General features: G+C 35.7%; 1 protein-coding gene across 1 annotated transcript in view; it reads left to right on the top strand.

Moving 5' to 3' along the window:
- The window catches only part of LOC107754357 (neogenin-like), a gene marked incomplete at its 3' end in the record, with an annotated part of 85,916 nt that overhangs the window by 56,662 nt on the left and 13,748 nt on the right, over positions 1-15,506 (top strand). The window contains exons 8-12 of the mRNA XM_016570775.1: positions 8,220-8,430; positions 10,046-10,200; positions 11,342-11,490; positions 13,296-13,434; positions 14,771-14,820. Of these exons, the coding sequence (XP_016426261.1) occupies positions 8,220-8,430; positions 10,046-10,200; positions 11,342-11,490; positions 13,296-13,434; positions 14,771-14,820 (704 nt within the window). The remainder of the gene's footprint in view (positions 1-8,219; positions 8,431-10,045; positions 10,201-11,341; positions 11,491-13,295; positions 13,435-14,770; positions 14,821-15,506) is intronic.

Below are 15,506 nucleotides of genomic sequence, written 5' to 3'. Positions count from 1 at the left end.
TAATAAATATAACATTATTATTATTATTATTAAAGTAATAATTATTGTTGTTAATAATAATAATCATAATAATAATAGTAGTAGTAGTAATAAATATATATATTTTTTAAATCATATTAAAATTACAATTAATTTTAATAGTACATTTTATTGTTGTATGTTTCAGAAAAGAATCGTAAAGAGACAGTTTACCCAAAAATTACAATTAAGTCATAATTTACCCTCCCCCCATGTCGTTCCTAACATTATTATTATTATTGTTGTTGTTGTGAATAATAAATATATACAAAAATAAAAAAAATAAAAGTTAAAATATTAAATATAAAATGATACTATTATTATTATTAATAATAAGTATTGTTGATAATAATAGTAGTAGTAATAAATATAACATTAAAAAAAATAGATATACTAAAATTACAATTAATTTTAATTGTACATTTTATTGTTGTACATTTTAATGTTAAAATATTCCTTAAAAAAATTACCAAACCAAATGTAGGTCTTAATTTAATCTCAGATGATATTAGATAGATTTCAGAGGAACGGACACCTGTCACCCACACGAGTGTTAGATGGAGTGTGAATACTGGTTTCACGAGCTTTGATGCTAAAACACTTTTTTTTTTATTCCTCCATTACAGTACAGTGCCAGCACATGATCGCTCTCGTTCCAGCTGTAACTATGTCTCTGTGTGTAATGAGATCTGCTAGCATGCTGTGGATTACATTCTGTTCAACATGTTAATGTCATGCATTACGCTGAGCATGGTGGTAGGGGTGGGCAGTATGACAGAAATCCTCTCAATATAGTCAATAAATTCAATGAAAAAAATTTAAACCATGTAGTAATGCCTTTATTTAAATAATCCAGTGAATAAAATACTTAACAAATGGGAGGTACGTCATTTATTTGATTATTATTTTTTCATTTGGACCATGAAATCATATGTGCATTTTTTGCATCCTTTTCCTTTCCTTTTTGTTTGATAAACCCACTGTGTGTGTGTGTGTGTGTGTGTGTGTGTGTGTGTGTGTGTATACATACAGTACATGCATGCAAACAATTTTTGCTCTTACTTTTTTTTTTTTTTACAAATTTTAATAACATTAATTTTATTAATATTACTATTATTGTTAAATGAGTCAGGTTCAGTAACTAACTGCACCCGTTACAAAAAATTTTTTTAAATTAATGATTATTTTAAAAAATATAATTAATTAAACCCTTACTTTTTACTTATTTTTATAAAAATTGCTATTTTATTATCATATACACAAGTCAGTTTCAGTCTCTAACAGCACCTGTCAAAAAAGCATGATTTTATTTTATTTATGTTTATTTTATTATTAATTTGTTAAAATTATAAAAGTAATGTAACTTACTTTTTAATTAGTATTTTCACAAAATGGTTTATTATTATTATTATTATTAATTTACATTTATTATTACTTTTTACTTGGTGAATGTATTATTCTATGCACCCCTATTTTGAAAGGCTCTCCCTGTCCACCTATATCTGTGTGGATAAATCTACCGTAGTAAAAGCGGTGTAGAAAAATACCTCTTGATACATTTCTACCATCACACGGTATGTATCGTCCTACATGATGGGAATGAAGAGATATTTAGGCCCTGAAGCTCGTCACCATGTAGCATTTAAAGTCTTGCCATCTAGACCTGTTGTGTGTGATTATGAGTCTGTTTACCGTGGTGAAACCCTCCATCTGACAAACCCCTTGATTGGGATGTGATTTCTGCAGCGTTGGCCCTCTGGAGGTCTGCGGCTTCGCTGCTGCTGCTGCTGTTTTGCTCGATTGATGAGCAATCAGATGTTATTGGATTGTGTGAATGGCTATTGATGAGCTGGCCGGGGTTCCTGTCAGTTGCTCGGCTGGATGGAGAGAGAGAGAATGCGAACGAGAGAAAGAAGAATGCTTTTTTTTATTTTTTATCCCTGCTGTGTGATTGTACAATCTGAAACAGCACTGTTTCTCCACACCCGCTCCATACAGGAAACTCTCTCTGTGGGATTATGGGGCTTTTGGGCTTTGACAGGAAGTGGCACACGCGCTTGGTCTGCTGGTCATCCGCTTTCTCTCTCCACCCGACTAATGACGACGATCATAATGACCTTGTGACGTAAACATGAATCCATAAATAACAGGCCAGATATAAATAACGGTGTGAAGCGTTTGGGCGGGTCCCGTTCTCAATCTTCCTGTGGGTTTGAGGTTACGCAAACAGACAGTCAGGTGTGATTGAGGCAGCACACTCCATCTCTCTGTTTCAGCAAGAGTTTATACAGGTATAGAGTGCTTCAAGAACCAGGGGGATTTTAGAACAAGAAACCCAGACACAAGCACACTGTTTTATGTTGCTTTGCCCTTCGTAAAAGACAAAAAACTTAAAGGAGCTTTTACTGTAGAGCTGTTGGTTGCTATTCCATTACTAAGGGGTTTTGGATAGTTGCTAGGGTGTTTCTAGGTGGTTTGCTAGGGTGTTCTGAATGGTTGCTAGGGTGCTGCTAGAGTGTTCTGGGATGTTGCTAGAGTGCTCTGGGTGGTTGCTGGGGTGTTCTGGGTAGTTGATAGGGTGTTCTGGGTAGTTGATTGGGCGTTCTGGGTAGTTGATTGGGCGTTCTGGGTGTTCTGAGTAGTTGACAGGGTGTTCTGGATTGTTGATAGGGTGTTCTGAGTAGTTGATAGGGTGTTTTGGGTGTTCTGGGTAGTTGATAGGGTGTTCTGGGTAGTTGATTGGGTATTCTGGGTGATTGATAGGGTGTTCTGGGTAGTTGATTGGGTATTCTGGGTGATTGATAGGGTGTTCTGGGTAGTTGATTGGGTATTCTGGGTGATTGATAGGGTGTTCTGGGTAGTTGATAGGGTGTTTTGGGTGTTCTGGGTAGTTGATAGGGTATTCTGGGTGTTCTGGGTAGTTGATAGGATATTCTGGGTGTTCTGGGTAGTTGATTGGGTATTCTGGGTGATTGATAGGGTGTTCTGGGTAGTTGATAGTATGTTCTGGGTTGTTTTTAGGGTGTTCTGGGTGGTTGATAGGGTGTTCTGGGTAGTTCATTGTGTGTTCTGAATAGTTGATAGGGTATTCGGTGTGTTCTGGGTAGTTGATAGGGTTTTCTGGGTGATTGATAGGGTGTTCTGGGTGGTTGATATGGTGTTCTGGGTAGTTGATAGGATGTCCTGGGTGGTTGATAGGGTGTTCATGGTAGTTGATTGGGTGTTCTGGGTAGTTGATAGGGTGTTTTGGGTGGTCGATATGGTGTTCTGGGTAGTTGATAGGATGTTCTGGGTAGTTGATAGGGTATTTTGTGTGTTCTGGGTGGTTGATAGCATGTTCTGGGTCGTTGATAGGGTATTTTGTGTGTTCTGGGTGAGTTGATAGGGTGTTCTGGGTAGTTGATAGGATGTCCTGGGTGGTTGATAGGGTTGTTTTGGGTGTTCTGTGTGGTGTATAGGGTGTTCTGGGTAGTTGATAGGGTGTTCTGGTTGTTCTGGGTAGTTGATAGCGTGTTCTGGGAGATTGATAGGGTGTTCTGGCTAGTTGATTGGTTTTCTGGGAAGTTGATAGGGTGTTCTGTGTGGTTCCTAGATGGTTTCTTACTGTCTTGTGTGTTTATCCTCAAGTTTTGAGTTACAAGTATAAACAATTACAATAGTGGTGCTTGACTTGGTAAACACCACTAATTAATTGTCTCTATAACTGTAGTTGATAGGATGTGCTGGGTGGTTGATAGGGTGTTCATGGTAGTTGAGTGGGTGTTCTGGGTAGTTGATAGGGTGTTTTGGGTGGTCGATATGGTGTTCTGGGTAGTTGATAGGATGTTCTGGGTAGTTGATAGGGTATTTTGTGTGTTCTGGGTGGTTGATAGCATGTTCTGGGTCGTTGATAGGGTATTTTGTGTGTTCTGGGTGAGTTGATAGGGTGTTCTGGGTAGTTGATAGGATGTCCTGGGTGGTTGATAGGGTGTTTTGGGTAGTTGAATGGGTGTTCTGGGTGGTTGATAGCGTGTTCTGGGTAGTTGAGATAGGATGTTCTGGGTAGTTGATAGGGTATTTTGTGTGTTCTGGGTGGTTGATAGCATGTTCTGGGTCGTTGATAGGGTATTTTGTGTGTTCTGGGTGAGTTGATAGGGTGTTCTGGGTAGTTGATAGGGTGTTCTGGGTGTTCTGGGTAGTTGATAGGGTGTTCTGGTTGTTCTGGGTAGTTGATAGGGTGTTCTGGGTGGTTGATAGGGTGTTCTGGGTAGTTGATAGGGTGTTCTGGGTGTTCTGGGTAGTTGATAGGGTGTTCTGGTTGTTCTGGGTAGTTGATAGGGTGTTCTGGGTGGTTGATAGGGTGTTCTGAATAGTTGATAGGGTGTTCTGGGTGGTTGATAGGGTGTTCTGAATAGTTGATAGGGTGTTCTGGGTGGTTGATAGGGTGTTCTGGGTAGTTGATAGGGCGTTCTGGATTGTTGATAGGGTGTTCTGAGTAGTTGATAGGGTGTTCTGGGTGGTTGATAGGGTGTTCTGAGTAGTTGATAGGGTGTTCTGGGTAGGTTCCTAGATGGTTTCTTACTGTCTTGTGTGTTTATCCTCAAGTTTTGAGTTACAAGTATAAACAATTACAATAGTGGTGCTTGACTTGGTAAACACCACTAATTAATTGTCTCTATAACTTGGTTTGGTTGTAGAAACGGTTGGGGCTGAAGTCAGACCGCACTAAGAAAACATTCTGCTGAAATGATCCTAAGCTTTCATCTCAATAAGCTGATGTATTAAGGAGAGCTGAAGATCAAGGCTCTGGATGTGAGACGAGTATGTTGGGTTGTAACCTTTGTAGTGCCATCCTCTTTGTGCAGATTTCCTTCAGAGGAAACACTTTAATGCCATTTTCATATCAACATGACACGTCATTCCTTCAGCTATCACATCACTCTTTTATCTTCCTCACCTCTCATTTATTATCCTTTTTTCCTTACAAGAGTTTCAGGAATGATGTACTGCAGTCCTGACGCTGTGTATTTTGGGTTTTAGATTTAAAATGAAATGTCTCTATTAGGTCATAATAAAATTGCGTGTGTGTATTATATCATAATGTCTTTCATTGTGATCAATAGGTCTGTGAAACTGTGAATTTTTTATTTATTTAGTTCTTTTAATTAAATATTATGAATCTGTTTTGGCTTTTTCTAAGTCATTTCAGAGAAGATGCATAAACATCAAGCTCTGTATCAAATATCATGAAACGGCTGGAAATATAGAGCTGTAATCTTTAGCTATAGCGCTCAGCCCTGCATACTGAATGAGAGGTACAGAACTTCAAACCCAAAAGTTTCCCAGCATCCATTTTTGATCCTCAGCTGATTGAATCCACACCCTCGGGTCTGCTTCAGTTTTCTATTTCTGTTTTATTTCATAGTGTTTTTGGTGCATATCTAATAATAATAATAATAATAATATCCCAAGGTCCCTTCTGTGCTTGATGCCATTTCCTGACTTAAGATCTTGCCTTTGAAGGGCAGTGTGAGCGTTTCCCCCCAGCTGTGAAGCCCTGACGGAGAGCGAGGAGATTTGAGATTAGCTTTTTCGTTGGGGTGTTAAATAAATCAAGATATGAATGTAGCAGGAGACAGTGATAACGTTGCAGTTCTTTCTTGAAGTCCCATGATGCCACATCATTATCAGACGTTTTATTTTTACCCATCAGGTGTCTTATCTTAGGTCAGTGTTGTTTTTCTGTCTGTACTCGTGCTGAGTCAGGATATGAGCGGGAAGCTCCGTCCGGTGGGCTGCAGTGCCCAGTTTGGCACATCACCATCTCCAGCTGGTCTCTGATGCCCGTTTGTGTGCCAGACGCGGCAGGCTGGCAGACACCTCGCCCACTCGCACCCGCGCCGTCACACAGTCGCCCCACTGTCCCTCGAGCAGGTTCATTCAGCTGATGTGGGGTGTTACTCACACCTGAGGGTGATGCCCGGACACAAGCTGTGAAAGCATTCTATTCTGTTCTGTTCTGTTCTCTTCTGTTACTTTATTTTCTGTTTTATTCTATTTTGTTCTGTCCTATCCTATTCCATTATAACCTATTCTGTTCTTTTTTGTTTTATCTATTTTATTCTGTTATATTCTATTATTTTCTGTTTTTCTATTCTAATCTATTCTATTATTCTGTTCTGTTCTATTCTATTCAATTATAACCTATTCTGTTCTATTCAATCATAACATATTCTATTCTTTTCTGTTTTATCTATTCTGTTATGTTATATTCTATTATTTTGTTTTTTTATATTCTATTATAACTTATTCTATTGTTTTTTATTTTATCTATTCTGTTCTTTTCTGTTATAATCTGTTCTTTTTTTATTATATTCTATTCTTTTCTGTTTTGTTCTATTCTGTTCTTTTATATTCTATTCTTTTGTTTTTCTATTCTATTATAACCTATTATTTTTTGTTTTATCTATTCTGTTATTTTCTGTTGTAATCTGTTATTTTCTATTATAATCTATTCATGGGTCTTCAACGTTTTTCAGGGTAAGGACCCCTGAGAAGAGATAGAGACATGGAGCAGGGACCCCCGATAGAAAATGTGTCAAGCAGAGCTACATATTAAGTTTATACTGTAATATGCTACTAACTTAGAAACCTCTGATTGGCCATTACGTTCAAGAGATCAACAAACATGTCTGTGATTGGCTAAATTTCTCACCGCTGCAAAAACATGCTGTAAACAGGAACATTCAGAGTGCGTGAAATGTAATATAATAATATAATTAATATAATTTGCCAATTATATTATATCTTTGTAGTATCAACTGAGAGTGCTCTTGCTTCTCAATTTTGGGTGCTCATATTTAAAATTGACATTGTGATTTTTTTTTTTACCCATGTTTTTATTTTTTTTTTACAAAAAATTATGTTAATTGGTGGGTCCCCGGTTGAAGATCTATTCTATTCTTTTCTGTTTTATTCTACTCTGTTCTGTTATATTCTATTGTTTTTTGATTTTCTATTCTATTCTATTCTTTTCTTTTCTGTTTTGTTGTATTCTATTCTAATCTGTTCTATTCTTTTTGGTTTTATTTTATTCTAACCTAACCTATTCTTTTCTGTTTTATTCTATTCTATTCTGTTATAATCTGTTCTGTTAATTTCAGTTTTATTCTTTTCTGATATAATCTATTCTATTCTATTCTATTCTATTAAAACCTATTCTATTCCATTTATTCTGTTCTGTTCTATTCTACTCTTCTATGTTTTTCTATTCTAATCTTTTCTTTTCTGTTTTATTCTATTTTAATCTGTTATTTTCTGTTTTATTCTATTCATTTATTACATTTTCTATTCTTTTCTGTTTTATTCTATTCTAGTGTATTCTAGTCTATTCTCAGGTTTTGATTCTTGAAGGTTTCTCATTGGTTCACTGGCCTAGTTTGATCGTAAGCTTGACACATCTTTTGCAGACAAGTACAGTGAATAGCCACTTCTCTTCAGTTTTGCATGAATCGTTTTCCAATCAGTAGCTCTTCCTGGAGCTGATTGGCCAATCATACAGGATTCAGAGTGTTCCAAGTCAATGGTTTTGTGTTTGTAGGTTTGTAGATGTTAACTGACACTTGTATTGTTGACCTTGAAGCAAGACTCATCCCCAGGAATTACATATTTTGAGGAATATTTTGAATAATATAAATATATATGGATGGATGGACAGATAGATGTTTATATACAGTATATTGTATGGCGATATATATGTATATATTTGTTTATTCTTTTGCAGTAGATAAGCCCGAGTTTCCTCTAATTTGGATCTACGCCAGATTTCATATATATATCTATAGAACATGCTATTTTTAACTACTTCAGATGAAGTCATCAATATGTTTTAATTGCAGGGACAGATGTGAAACTGTAATTAACATTGTGCTTACTAATATGAATGTTAATGAAATGCTTCCCCTCAGTGTTCGTAACATGACGTGGCTGCATGTTTAGCCTGGCGCTGAGCCTCCATCTCCTGCTCTGTCTCATAGTAAATTTGCTGTTTGGTTTTGATTTTGAAGTCATTGTAGTTGTCTTTTCATTTACGTCAATTATTTTATGTTCTTTTGTTTGTTTTCTTCCTTTTTTCTCACCCTCCCTCTCCTCCCGAACTCTGTATCTATAATTTACCCCCCTTGTTGCCCCTCCCATCACAATCCCCCTTCTATGTACTCAAGACGTTGCCCTTCCTTCACTGACCGATGCCACTACTGACCATGTAGCGTCCAGCCCGTCCGAGCGCAACGACCCGACGCCCTCCGCCCCGCGTGATGTCGTGGCGTCTCTAGTGTCCACTCGATTCATCAAGCTGACGTGGCGCCTTCCTGCCGAGCCACACGGGGAGAACATCACCTACTCTGTGTTCTACAGTCTGGAAGGCACTAACAGGTTAAAGATGCTAAAAGATGCCAATGTGTGTTTGATATTGGAAAATTATCATTTAACATGGTCTTACGTAGTTTAAAAGAACAGCTTACGCTGCCTCTGCAGGTTGTTAAAGGAACAGCAACAGGAAATGCAAACTGTAACACTGTGCTGATGTTTAGAATACCATACTAGTATACTACACATACTAAGGATGTGGGGTTATCGAAGGTAAAATTTTAAGAATCGGCCATTGAAAAGCACATTGATCGACCACTAATCTGAGAATTCGGTAAAATGCAAAATCATCAGTGTTTATGTCCCTGAGTATACAGTGTATACTGTGCACAGAATGTGGATTTTCTGTATTAAACACTTAAAATACACAAATAAACTACTAGATTTAACAAAATGTCCAGTAAGCAACCAAATCATAGTGTGAAGGTTACTGCATCCCACAATGCAATGTGTCTGCCTACCATTTCCCATGTGACGTCCAGGGTCATTATTGTCAACTAAAACTATTAAAAACGTTTTGTTAATTGAAATAAAGCTGAAGTAAAATAATATATAAATATTAGAAAATTAGAAATGTTGCCTTGCAAACTAACTGAAATCAATCTGAAGCACTTAAATTACTAACTGGAAATAAAAACTAAAACTGAAATACAAAATAAATTAAATCTAAATAGTAATATCAAAAAATAATAATAAATTAGAAATGTTGCCTTGGCATAATTTCTGAAATAATTTTAAGTTTAAGCTCTAAAATGACTTACTAGAAATAAATATAAACTAAAACTGAAATAAAAAAATTTATTAAATCTAAAAAGTAAAATAAAAAATAAAAATATTAAGTAATAGGGTATTATATTTAATTCATATTATATTAAATTATTAACAAAAATAAATGCATGTCAAATCACTAAAAAAATAACTAAAATTGAAATTAAAAAAAATTTTTAAAAAGCTAATTCAAAATGTTAATAAAAAAGTGTTTTTTATAACTGACAAAAAAAGTGGTTTTATTTTTAGACAGATCTGATCAAATGTACTTAGCAAGCTATAAACATATCAACATGTTTAGTAAGATTGTCATACTATTTTTGTAGAAGGCTGTTTATGCTGACACCCCTGACTACTAATATAAAAAAAACTGAAATAAAAAAATTTATTAAATCTAAAAAGTAAAATAAAAAATAAAAATATTAAGTAATAGGGTATTATATTTAATTCATATTATATTAAATTATTAACAAAAATAAATGCATGTCAAATCACTAAAAAAATAACTAAAATTGAAATAAAAAAAAAGCTAATTCAAAATGTTAATAAAAAAAGTGTTTTTTATAACTGACAAAAAAAGTGGTTTTATTTTTAGACAGATCTGATCAAATGTAGTTAGCAAGCTATAAACATATCAACATGTTTAGTAAGATTTCCATAAGATTTTTGTAGAAGGCTGTTTATGCTGACACCCCTGTGTTTTGTTATGAATTGTGTTGACACATTCTGGCAGACAAATTCGAGCTAGAAACATCTGCATTGACGTTCCTGACTAGCATGTTGCAGGCCTAAAGTCATACATCAGACATGTTTGTGTTAGTTTGATTGCATATTGCTGTTGCTTTGCTCGCAGGGAGCGTGTGGAGAACACCAGCGGACCGGGAGAGATGCTGGTCACCATCCAGAACCTCGTCCCCGACACCAAGTACACCTTTCGGGTGGTCGCGTCCAACGCTAACGGCCCGGGCGAGAGTTCCACCCCCCTTACAGTGGCCACCCAGCTGGAGGGTAAAACAGCCAACACACACCTACACACTTCAAGCGTTGAATACTGGGCCAAGTCTGAGGTTTCTCTCTCTCTCACGACCACACTGGTCCTGTTTGTGCGCGTCCAAACTTACCGGACGCTGTTGATCTGGGGAGCGCTGTGGTTTCTTCACAGACAGGCTCTTTCTGTCCGAGCTGTACGAGTGTGGAATTGTAAACATCTGGGTGGTGTGACTGTCGGATGTCTGGCAGCATCTGTCAGGATGATTTTCATGGATACAGGCGACTAGTATTAATGAGACGAGAGCTCAGGGATGCAGGTAAGGTCGGAGCTGTCCGGAAAGATGCAGCCAATGCGAGCTGGTCTCACGGGACGAAAGGAGACTCGTGCTACTGGAGGGCTCATGCATAGGGCAGATACAGAGACAAAAGTAAAAAAAGGAAACTGCTTCCCGGCTCGTACGATATCTGACATATAGTATGCGAGATCAGGATTGTGCATCCAAGGGGCTTTGATGGTGCAGTATTTTTTGCTGTTTTTTTGCAGTAGTTTATGTCCATGCATGCTAATTGCGACGTCGACGTGGAAGAGTTTGTGTGATGATTTGCTAACAACCAGCCAGTTTGACTTATACGGACAAAATGAATTAAAGCAACACAATTTTCTCTTTCTAGGTCAACACTCCTCCGTTTGCTTTGCATCCCACACGTGGACCACAATGCATTTCGCTCGTTTGAAGTGTCGAAATATCCTCAGCGGGATTCAGATGCCAGAATAGTCTTCTTTTACCATGTGATATTGTCATTATTTAACGTATCCTGCTGAAACGTGGCGTCTTTTGTCACTATACGTGCTGTTGAAGTTTCCAAAGGTGAAAAAAATAAGTGTCAAACCAAAGAAAAAAGACGCTTCAAGTAGAACTGTAAGCAGTGGAAGACACTGTGAAGAAATTACTTCAGTGGCCTTTTGTGTGTTCAAACACTTAAAGCTGAAGCACAGACAAATGTTTCTTCTGCTTTACTTTCAGTTCTTGTGCCTAAAACTTTATAACAACCGAAATTATTAACTTTAGTGTTTTTGCATTGATGCAGGAGTCAGATTTGAGATGTAGCTTTTGAAGTTCCTCCTAAAAAGTTCTTCTGTCTCCTCTGCGTCTCTCAGTTCAGGTCCCGTGTGCGGCTCCGAATCTGCAGGTGGTCTCTGTCAGCACTGCCTCGGTCACACTGAGCTGGGAGAGACCCATGACTGGAAACGCCGAGATCCAGACCTACAGACTCTTCTACAGCGAGAAGGGCCGAGACTCGGAGCAGGTGAGGACGCATGAAAGCTCAAAATCAAGCTGTAGACGGAAAAACACACACACACACAAAAAGTGTAAACGTTATTATATCACAGACATAAGCTCATTAACGTATGACTACGCATATTTACATGTATAGATATTCAGTATTCAGTGAGTTGGCCTAATCTGATGAATGACAGACTAACACAGAAGTACCATGATATTATCATAGGATTTGCATTGTATTTATTTATTATAAAACGGAGAGTTCCGGTCCTTGATTCTGATTGGCTGAGCCACGTTCGAAGCTGTTGTAAATTACTCTACAAACATACACCTTTGTTAACATTTGTCTGTTGCTCGGCAACCACTTTGCCACAACTGATTCTGAGGAACTACATTGTTTGGTGGAAGAATACTGTTTTTATTAATATCATTGCACTTTATTTGCTCTGTTTTATTTTGTGAAACCTTACTACGTATATGGAATAACCGTTTTATAAAAACAATAATCCCCATGAAGCCGTGGTTTACAGTGAATTTATAACAGCTAAGGGGCTGTTATAAATTCACTGTAAACCACGGCTTCTTGGGGCTTATTATTATCTGCAAAATTAATACAAAAATTCTTAAAATGGATAGAATTTCAAGGCCTTGCATCAGTTTATAGTCTTTTTTGCTTTGCTGTTCCTTACACCCTCCAATGATTTAAGATATTGACAAAGCTCAAATTTAAATTTTATAAAACTAGGTGTATTTTTTGCCCATCGACATTCATGAATGTGATATTTCCCTAAGATAATAAATTAAGAACAAAACAATTTTTATTTTCTAAAAGCTTATCATAAAAAATACAATATTTTTGTCCTCCAAAGTAATGTCAGTTCCAGAGATCTCCTTAAAAAAGACCTCAAAAAAAAAAAAAGGTGACAAATAGTCTCATCATTCAAATTACAAAACTGACATTTCAAATCAATACCATTCTTAAATCTTTTTATAACCTGATTTACTGGGTAAATAAGATGGATTTCGCGTCGTACTACCTAACAACGCCCCTTAGCTGTTATAAATTCACTGTAAACCACGGCTTGACGGGGCTTATTGCTTTATTTGATTTATTTATTTGTTTTTTACTTGTACCATAGTAATACCATGAAATTATTCGGACAGATATCATGGTTATACTGTACCATGTTTCTTATACATTTTATACAATTATTGCATTAATTTTGTAATACAATGTGTTTTTTTTTTTTTCAAATTGTTTTGCACTTTACTATGGTAATACCTTTTTTAAAACATATTTTGCGCCCATTTACCATGATTTTATCCTGTTTTTTGACCGTTTTTTTGGACATTTATTATTATAATGCCATGTTTTACATATATTTTGTGTCCATTTACTATGATATTACCCTGTTTTTTAAAAAGTTTTTTGGAAATTTACTCCAATACACATAACATGTTTTTGGCACACTTGTTTTGACATATATGCTTATCATATCATGGTAATACCACCCTGGATTACCGTAAATATGCTATAATATATGAATATGGAAATCGTTCAGTAGCATAGTATATATCAGAGTACCCTGGTATGATACCACCACAGCACTTTTTGTAAAGGCGGTGTGAAATACACTGGTAGTTTTCACTTGTAAAGATGTTAGACAACCATATCAAGGGTCAGTAACATAGAAGTCTTAAAGAAACAGTAGCAGAAACGGCCTGTTTTATTTAGTGGTCCAAAAGCTTGTGCCTGTTTTAATGTTGACTTTAAAAAGCTCAAATTCTAACAGTGCAGGTTAATTGATGTTTGTGTTTTTTCTGCAGGACATGGACGTCACAGGCCTGTCCTACACCATGACAGGCCTCAAGAGGTTTACAGAGTACAGTTTCAGGGTTGTGGCGTACAACAAACACGGCCCCGGCGTCTCCACTGAAGATGTTGTGGTCCGAACGCTGTCTGACGGTGAGCTTCGGGAAATCTGACGCTTAGACGTGTTACTTTGAACCTCCTGACTTCATTTTCCGTTCCATTTCAGTTTTTGTGTCAGTGTTGTCACGAGACTTGTGTAAGTGACATGCTGACATGATCGCTTTAGTTCAGACTTAAAGCGAAACCATTAGCATACAGGAAGGCAAATGTTTTTCATTGGTTCAGTAAAGCTGTTGGCTTACTTGAGTACGACACAGAAAACCAATGCATGTAAAGCCGGATATGCACAAAATAAAAATGTTTCCAGTTGATCTGATTCAGATATATTTGATTAATTATTTGAGTACAGCTCCTTTCTACACTCGTCCTCAGACCACAAAAAATTTTTTTTTTTTAGAAATTACAATGCTCAATGTGGTGGCTGAATATAGTATGTTTGTGTTTGTTCATTTAAATAATATTTATTTATTATTACTCATTTTTATTGATTAACATAATTTATTTTTGTTTCATTTATATTTAAATATGATTACGATTTATTTTATTAATTATCTGAACACAGCTCCTGTCTACAGCCCACACTTCCACAGAAGCGAGAATAAAATTAATCTAAAAAGGAATTTAATTTATTATAAATTGAAATATTTGATATTTAAAAATATTTAGTATTTAATAAAAATATTTATTTAAATAGTTTATTTATTTAAATCAAATATTTTTTATTCAAACAATATTTCTTTAGTTACTCTGATATGCATAAAAACTTAAACTAAAAAAATATATATTTTATAAATAAAAATATAAGAAAAGTCTGCATTGGATTAATTATAAATATATCAACATATCAATATATTCTCTCACCATTTCTTTCCAAGTTATCGCTGTCAAAATATTTCTATTTCTATTGTATTTATTTATTTTATGTGATACTCTAATATGCATAAAAATAAATATTGCTTAAAATACTCAGTTTTTTTGTTTAAAATAGCTTTTTTTTAATAGAGGCTTGTCGCAATTGGATGAATTATACATATATCAGAATAACAGTGTATTTGTTTGCATTTCCAATTTATCGCTGCCTTTGAAGTCGCATTTGAAATCAATTTGGTGCAGAACTAAATTCATGAACATTAAAAAAGCAGCAAAAAGCGATAAAAAGGTTACTTTTAATGTAAAATAAGGGGAAACTTAATTATGCTTCCTGACTTAAATCAGCCTCAGGAGTGTAACTACGATGCCTTAAATCCTCCAGTGCTCACTTGAAGGAACAGGAGACCGAAAAAAGCAGAGCAAAGCCAAAAATAAACTCCCGTCACCGAGTCTTTGAATGTGTTTGTCGTCTCAGTAATCAATCTGTTGTGTGTTTCAGTGCCGAGCGCTCCTCCGCAGAACCTCACTCTGGAGGTCCTGAACTCAACGGTGAGATCCTCTTTCATTGGTCGAGAGCTCTGCTGATGAATGTTTCAGTGCTGTGTAGTACATCAGCTCTTGTGGGGTTTGAACCTTCAACCATCACCAGTTTGCCCTTAATGAAGACACTGCAGGCCAGCAAAATAAGCCATACAGTAACTTAAACACTAGAATTGCTATAGTTATCGATGTTACTGTAAAATAATAATGTAGGAAGCATTCAGAATTTTTCTGAATAATACTAGTTACAGTCATAATACAAGTTGTCAGTTTTTTTGATTGTTTTTGTTTTGCAGTATTGTGACTAGTGATAGATCGATATATTGGCCAATATTCTGCCATGTTGAGATTACTGAGAATAACAAAATGAAGAGTAATGTTAAGACGTCTTTGTGACATTATTTCTTTAACTAAGCAATGAAGTATTTCCCCAAAAATTCTCATTATTTAATTTTATTTCTTTTTTTTTTTCCCGCCAAATCTTTTTTCTCTAGGGTTATTGTCATTATATTCTCATTACTATACCAGCCTTTTTTTTCCTTTTTTTTTTTTTACATCTTGTTCGTTTATTTATTTTATTTTATATAGCATATATTAAAGACAGCATAAATGCTAAAATAATTTATAAATGCTGTATACTTTATTTGTATTATTTTGTTTATTTTTTACAGTAATTAAAATATATATATATATAT

Source organism: Sinocyclocheilus rhinocerous, unplaced genomic scaffold (genome assembly GCF_001515625.1).
Source record: "Sinocyclocheilus rhinocerous isolate Xijiao unplaced genomic scaffold, SAMN03320098_v1.1 scaffold561, whole genome shotgun sequence".
In the NCBI taxonomy this organism is placed as follows: Eukaryota; Metazoa; Chordata; class Actinopteri; order Cypriniformes; family Cyprinidae; genus Sinocyclocheilus; species Sinocyclocheilus rhinocerous.
This window is presented reverse-complemented; position numbering and strand designations above follow the sequence as displayed.